This window comes from Pteropus vampyrus, unplaced genomic scaffold, assembly GCF_000151845.1.
Source record: "Pteropus vampyrus isolate Shadow unplaced genomic scaffold, Pvam_2.0 Scaffold35, whole genome shotgun sequence".
Taxonomy (NCBI): domain Eukaryota; kingdom Metazoa; phylum Chordata; class Mammalia; order Chiroptera; family Pteropodidae; genus Pteropus; species Pteropus vampyrus.
Window position 1 is genome coordinate 541,067 of NW_011888816.1, and position 7,433 is coordinate 548,499.

The following is a 7,433-nucleotide window of genomic DNA, read 5'->3' on the forward strand; positions in this document are numbered from 1 at the left end:
CCCCCCAGGAGGCGAGACGAGGGCGCGTGCGCCGTGAGGAGCCCCAGCAGCGCGGCTGTACTCACTACGACTTCTGTGGGTGTCATGGTGGCTCCGATGCGCGCTTGCTTCTGGAAAGAGACAGCAAGAGTCAAAATGAGGACTTGTACGTGAACAGCAGGGAACACGTTAAAGATGGAGATTACCCGTTCAATCTGTTCTCGCGGCGGGGAAAATAAAAGCATCCCAAGCAGGAGTCGGAGTCCGCGTGATGCTGACATCAAGGCCCGTAGCTCCCCTCGATTCCCAAACCGCCCTGGTCGGTCACACAGGACTGACAGCGGCCTCTCCTCTGAGGACAGACACCCTGGGGCTTCAATATTTCCCAGCACGTCCTTTTTCCATTAGCTCGTTTTCTCTTGACTCCACGTCTCAGTCCGGGTCTGTTTTGCTGACTAATCCTCCCCTCCCCACCCGCACCCTTTTTACCAGTCAAGGGACTCTTAAGGATGACTACTAGGCAGCAGGTGACTTGGGAATGCTCTGGTCCGGACTCCACAGAGGAAGGGCCTCTGGGTAACCAGGTGGCAGGAACACGGGGGTGGAGGGTAGGGGTAGGGGTGGGGTGCGGTGGCATCTGCTAGCATCAGGGTCCCTGTGCTGGACACGCCCAGCGCCCGAGTACCCCAGTACCTATCTGCGTGCTCCGTTTACAAGCTCAGGGAAGGGTAATGACCGGCCCTACTTTCTCTGACCCGTGACTCCGGCAGGTGAAGGAAGTCCTAGGTGTGTTTACCAAAGAAAAGGACCTCAATCTCGGCTGTTGTCTTCACGTGTTCTGAATCTCTGTGAACCCACACCCCCAGAGGACCAAGGGAACAAGAGCTTCAAGGAAGGGGGTCTGTACCGGAGCGGGGCTTGCCTTTTACACCTCTAGTGAGTGTGTATCGAAGAAGCGTGTCCAGTGCCACGCCCCAGGGTTCTAGAAGGAAACATTCTCCTTCATTAACCCAAACCTGACCTGTTGGTTTCCTTTCCACAGCACGGCATCCTGACTCACCTGGCTTTTCTGAAAATCCAGGGATTTTCAAAAACATACCATGTGATACAACCACTTTGGAAAACCATGTGTCGGTTTCTCGAAAAATGAAGCGTATGCTCACCATGTGATCTGACCAACCCGCTCCTAAGAATTTACCTAAGAAAAATGCAAGCACATGTCCACACAAAGACTGGTCTACGAACGCTAGTAGCAGCTTTATTTGTAATCGCCGACTACTAGAAACAGGCTAAACGTCCAGCGAGGATAATGAATGTAGAAGTAAAATACGAACTATCTCTACAAAGGAATGGCGATGAACGACTGCTACACACAGCAACGCGAATGGATCGCAAAATAATTATGCCAAGTGAAGAAGCCACATCAAAAAAAGTTTATACTGTGTGATTCCACTCACATAAACTTCTAGAAAACGCAAACTAATCTATAATGACAGAAAGCAGATGAGCGATTTCTTGGTGAGAGACAGAAGCAGGGGATCAGGCAGGGTAAAGGGCAGGAAGGGTGCAGAGATGTCTGAGGAAGTCTTGTGGGCGATAAATACGTTTGCTCCGTTGATTGTGTGATGGTTTCACAGGTGTACACGTGTCAAAACTTATATTCTGCACTTTAAATATTGGCAGTTGATTATAGTTGGACCACAATAAAGTGGTTAAAGTGAAGAAAGGGAAAAAAGCAAGATCTGATGAAAATTTGGGGGTTTTCTTCATTCCTCAGAGTCATATCTGGCCATTAACAGGCAAGGAAAAAGGCAGCCTTCACTTCCTCCTTGTAACCTTCCTGCCAGCAGCTTCTCAAAAGTGCCTGGTGTCGTTCTATGGGAATTGGCGGCTCAGTACAAACTCGTGTTTCTTTAAGATTAGACTAGATGTTAGATCATTGGTGTGTATATGTTTTTGAGTTTCACATACATATTTCATGGCTCTGTCTGCTGAGATGGACCTAAAAGCAGTGACACACAGCAGAATGAGCATCTAGTGCCCAGATCTTGGTTTCGAATAGTTTTTCTGCACCAAAAAAGAACCAGGACTCCTTGGAGAAATGTGCGATTCCAGAGCCTGGGCAGGGAAGTTACAAGATGAACCTGGAATTGCTTTTTGTACCAAAAAGCGAGGAAATGTCTGAAGGACCAGGAGAATTTGTCAGAAGGACATAGGAGCCAACTTGGCGGGGCTCCCGTAGCCAACTCTGAGGCCATTAGAGCATCTAATTCAATAATGATAGCAATCACTATAGCACATTCAATTACATGAGGATCCACGAATCCAGACTGATGAGAATAAATGAATAAATAAATTAATGAGGAGAAGAGAAAGGTATTCTTATGGTGTCAACTAATAAATCTAGAAGGAATAATGGAATTAGGAAAGCACCAATGGGTGTCAAAATTAATGGGCGAATGTTTCATGAGGAATAAGTTATTTACCTCATCTCAAAGGATCTCACCCCAAATTACATATTGCTCATTGACTTTATTATTCTCTCTATGCATTTTTTTCTGACTCATGCTCTAAAACGATAAAATCTTTTTTAAAACTGCCCAGTTAAGTTTGGAAGAGTCCCAACTCAGCTAATTTAATTTTGTTACAACTTGGGGAACAAGGGGATCCGTTTTGAGATATTCGTTAGGAAACACTTTATAAATTTCTAGCACCTGTGGCTTACATCACCTCCTTTGCATGAAGAGACTGAATATTAATCAGAAAACAAATTCCCAAAGAAAGGAGCCACATGAAGAAGGAATGACTTTGAATATGGTTAGTTAGAGCTAGTTTTAGGTTAAGAATAGGAATTGATGAAAAAGATGTTGGTAAGAGTGTGGGGAAAAGGCCTCCACACTGCTGTGGGGAGTGTAAATCTGTGTGATCTTTTTGGAGGGTTAAGCCGTATCTGTCAAAATTTACAAAGCATAACAGCTCTGACTCAGCAGGTCGTCTGCTGGGAACATATCCTACTCATATTCTCACAAAAGAACATAAAGATACAGCCACAGAGATATATGTTGCAGCTTTTTTTTTTTTTTTTTTGGCAGAACAAAAAACTAAAAACAACCTAAATACCCAAGGATTGGTAATATTCTTACATCTGTTCAATAAACCACCTGTAGTCAATGAACGGAATAAACTAGACCTCACACTGACACAAGGATGTCACCGAGATTATTGGGTAAAAACGCAAGATGTAGAAGTCTATGTTGCGTGATCTTTTCAAAAAACACATAAAAGTCTGTGTACTTCTCTGCCGGTTAGTACTGAAACATTTTCTGGAAGGCGATTGAACAATGAGGGCCAGTGGAAAGTGAGACTTTCGTTTTTTGGGCTAGGTTTTGTAAGCTATTTAAATGCTTTACTTCGCGCATAACATTTTATTTTAAGAGCTATCATAAAAATAACTTATCAGCTTTTTTTTTTTTTTAAAGCCCAGTGCTCTTCCGTTTCATACACCTGTTTGCAAAAACTCGTCCAAAGGAGGAACCCAGAGCCCACTCCAGCTGGAGAGCAACTAGCAAAAAAGAGCAAGTCTTGTAATTAAATTATCCGAGGCTACTCTGTGACTTAGAAATCCTACACTAGCTTTTGTAAAGATTTATCTGCCTTCCGTGGCAAAGGTGTTTGCAGCTCAGAGAAAACGTCGAAAGAGCCAAAGAATAAGAGCAAACTATTTTCCTCCTCAAACTCACCATCTAAAGACACTCCCCATGGCCTCTCTGTCTATTCCTTTCCATTCCTCGTCAGAATAGTTTTTGAAGATGTTATTCCACAAACCGCCAAGTCTCTGGGCTTGCTTTCATTTTCTTCTTGCCTCTGAGAAGGAGAGAGGAACAGAGGGGCGAAAGCCACCTATGGCAAAACTTACTGAAAACGAGGAATCCCATAACGGCCTGTTGGGAGGCCACTGGCGTGGCCTCAGATGGCTCCCTCGCCCGCTCAGTGTGACCTCGTCACAGGCGCTGTGGCAGCACAATGGGGTGGGGTGGCGGGGGAAGCACAATGGAGCAGAAGTAAAGGCCCCCATCTGCCCCTTGGTCCATCCCTTTCTGCCCGTGGGACCTTGGCAAGGAGCCTCGGTGTCCTTGTCCGTCAAATGGAGGTGAAAGCCCCACCTGCTCCGAGGGCTGATCGGGAGGGACGGGAGCCAAGGGCGGGAGCTCTGCGGGAAGATCGCGGGACCCCTCTCCAGCCCAGGGCTCTGCTATTTAACGTGCCTTGACACCTGATACGTTTGCTCAGCTTAAACAGGGTGCGAGACAGGATCTGTGGCCTCGGAAGCTCACATTCAAGTACAATGGATAGGTCACGGCTGCAAATACCAGCAGCGGTAAATGTTGTGACACGCTTTGGGAACTGGCACAAAGGGAGTCATGTTCCCCAGCGGTGGGGGGAAACCTGGGAGGACTGCATTGAGGAAGTGACATTTTTACAGGCCCTTGAAGGCTGCTGAGCATGGGAACGTGTAATGAGAGAAATCACGACAGCCAGAAAGTGTGAGGTGCATGCAGGGGCCCTGGAGGTGCAAGAAAGGCAGAGAGCTGCTAAATCTCCAAAAGCGTAAAGTGTATATTAGAAAAGTTAGCCTGGAATCTGCTACCCTCCAACCATTATCTTCCTATCCTCCGCTGTTCTTAAGTAACCGACATGAAAATCAGCCGGGAGTCGCTGTGGACACAGCAACTGCCCATGTCCACAGCCTCCGCGGCCCACAGTGGCCCAGGGAATTGCGGGTCCTCGCTTTGATCTTGGTCAGGTTTGCCACGGGGTCAGGGGCCTGCCCAGCCCCCATCCCCATGGGCACGGCCCTGGGCCCCGGGGGCTCCCCGTGGGAGCCTGCGAGTGGGGTGCCTGCAAGGGGGCTTCGGAGCAGATAGACAGATGTTGGAACAAAGAATCCGTCAGATTCTGAAATGGCAGATGAGCTTCGGTTTGTTCAGGGAGGGTGGGGGGCGGGCTCCCAGGCTGCACCACATCCCAGCCCAGCATCCGACAGGCAAACCTGACCCCTGACACGCCAGCTGGCTGTGGAGCAACCACTAAGAACTGAAGAGCGTGGTGTGTTTGAAAGGACAAAACAGCTTGGCTGATGAGCCATTTAAAAATAGAATAGCATGGCTTTTTTTTTTTTTTTCTGATTATAAAGGAGTATTTTCACAATGTACAGAGAAAATCCCCCCAAAGCAGACATTTAGAACGAAGAAAATAGGAACTCGTCAAACACCTCTTCCCTAATTTAGCCATTGTTAACCTTCTGAGATGCTTCCTTTTAGATTTTTCTCTGTAACACACACACACACAGACACACACACACACACACACACAGACACTTCTAACAGTAAGGAAATCAGACTACACAACGTTCCATCTTGCTTTCTAATTAACAGTCTCTCATGGACCACTTTTCATGTCAATTCCACGAGGAGCTACGTCATCTGATTGGATGGCTACCGATTATTGCATTGTCTGGATAAATTACAATTTATTGAACCCACCACCTCTTGGTGCAAAGCTTGTTTCCAAATTTCACTGCTACGAAGAATGCTGCCCAGCATCCTTCCCACGGGGCAATCTCTCAGACCCAAGAACCTCATGGAGGCTTCGCTCTCCCAGCCCCTGGCCAACTTCTTGTCACCTGTCCCCAGCACCTGCTTCCCCCTCCTTTAAGGTACAAATCACAGGACAGACTGCCCTGTGTGGATGGGAGGGCACCTTATCACTCGCCCCAGCAGCCTGAGCGAGGCACCACCTGCTTCACCTTCGCCTCCCTGCTAGCTTCTAGCAAAGTGCCCAGTGCTCACGACCACTGAACCAATGAGTGAAAGCACAACTGAGGACACCGGTGGCACTGGGACAGGGGAGGAGGAAGAAAGGTGGTACTCACAGTGGAGGGCAGCGTGAGAGGCTCCAGAGGAAGGTGACCCCACCGGCTCTGTGTCTGGGTGGAGGGGCAAGTCTTCTATGAGTTCTGTGCAAGCAGCAACCTGGTAAAAAAAAAAAAAACATCAGAAAGGAAGCTAGGCCACCCCTGTCTATCTGTGTTGTCACTGGTGGGGTGGCTCTGGAGGGTGGGGAGTAGGGAGTCACCAGCTGCAGCTTCCAGCAATCAGCAGAGTCAATGATTTGCAACCAGAAATGAAAAACCTAAAACTGCTGGGCTAAGGGAAAACCATCTTCTTTGAAGATGCTTGTACAGACCGATCATCTTTTCCTAGACAGCACAGCTCCTCACAGGGAATGGGGGCACGGGGAATCCCAGCGAGAGAGGGTGGCCTCGTCCGGAGAGCTTTGGGTGGTGCTGTCCGAACGGGGCTGTGTGGGAATGCCACCCCAGCATTGTCTGTCACCACGAAACCCTTTTTGGCCTTGACAGATGTACCTAACCCCGTAGAGCTGTGTTGTCCGGGACAGCAGCTGCTCGTTACGTGTGACTTTTTAAACTGAAATTAATTCAGATGAAATCACACGCTCTGCGTTTCAGAGATAGTCGCCCGTAGCTGGGGGCTACCGCAGAGGTAGACCCTGCCTACCACAGAGGTAGACCCTGCCTACCATCCCCGGACGTTCTACCGAATGGCGCTGCTTCCGAAAGTCAACATCCGAGGCCTACGTAGGAACAGGGAGCGCCGGAGGCCCACGAACGCCTTAAAATTGGGGCCAACTACAGTAACATTTTATTTTGATGTGACCACTCTACATCAGATACATTAACACTGACGACACGTTTCATTTTCTTAATTATAGGTGTTTAGATGAAATTTTGCAAAAGCCTAAATATACAAAATGTTATGTTTTTAATGAAGCTCACGGACGACATCTTCCCGGCCAAGGCTATGTGGGGGGCCTCGGATCACAGCAATGCTGGACCCGCTCTTGCTGCAGAGGAAAGACCCAAGCTGATTTCTTGTGGTGATTACGGCAGACCCCCTTATTTTACATTCGTTCTGGGGAAAACTCACAGCCACAGTGCAGTGGAGACCGAGTTCCTCTTTCCAGGTCTTTCTCGTCCCGTGGGCTCAGTGGTGCTCTCGGCAGGGCGAGCCTCCCCCAGCCATGTGGCCCATCGATGGCCATTCACTCAGGCAGAGTAGGGCAGAGCAAAGGGATGTGTCAGATGCAGCCGGCTTTATTACCTAAATGGAAAAGGCCAGCGATTCGCCCTTAAGAAAGGTACAGACCATGAGCAGTAAGAATGAAAGCAGTGGTTGATTCAGCAGCCTGGCGGGAGCCGAGTTCCCTTCCCTCGTCCCACATTCACTGAGCATCGTGTCTAAAACGGTCCTGGCTGAGAACCAGTCACATGCTCTGGCCTTTCACTTCTCCCTCTGGGATTATTGACAGAGAGGAAGGGGCAACGGAGGGACGAGAATGCTCCCTTCACTCATTTTCTGGCTATCGTTGGTCAG

The 7,433-nt window shown here is 48.4% G+C and overlaps 1 protein-coding gene across 3 annotated transcripts in view; it reads right to left on the minus strand.

Annotated features, from left to right (window-relative positions):
* CCR9 (C-C motif chemokine receptor 9) overlaps nt 1–7,010 on the minus strand; it is a 14,130-nt gene extending 7,120 nt beyond the window's left edge. Inside the window, exons 1-4 of one of the 3 annotated variants that reach the window (XM_011357335.2) lie at nt 6,987–7,010; nt 5,912–6,011; nt 3,720–3,843; nt 66–110 (exon numbers count right to left, since the gene is read on the minus strand). In XM_011357335.2, coding sequence (XP_011355637.1) covers nt 66–110; nt 3,720–3,722 — 48 coding nt within the window. In that variant the 5' untranslated portion in view covers nt 3,723–3,843; nt 5,912–6,011; nt 6,987–7,010. Of the gene's footprint in view, nt 1–65; nt 144–3,719; nt 3,844–5,911; nt 6,012–6,986 lie in introns of those variants that run through there. The other 2 variants (XM_011357336.2, XM_023529035.1) reach the window with 2 other exon arrangements.
* Between the last annotated feature and the right edge of the window lie 423 nt (nt 7,011–7,433).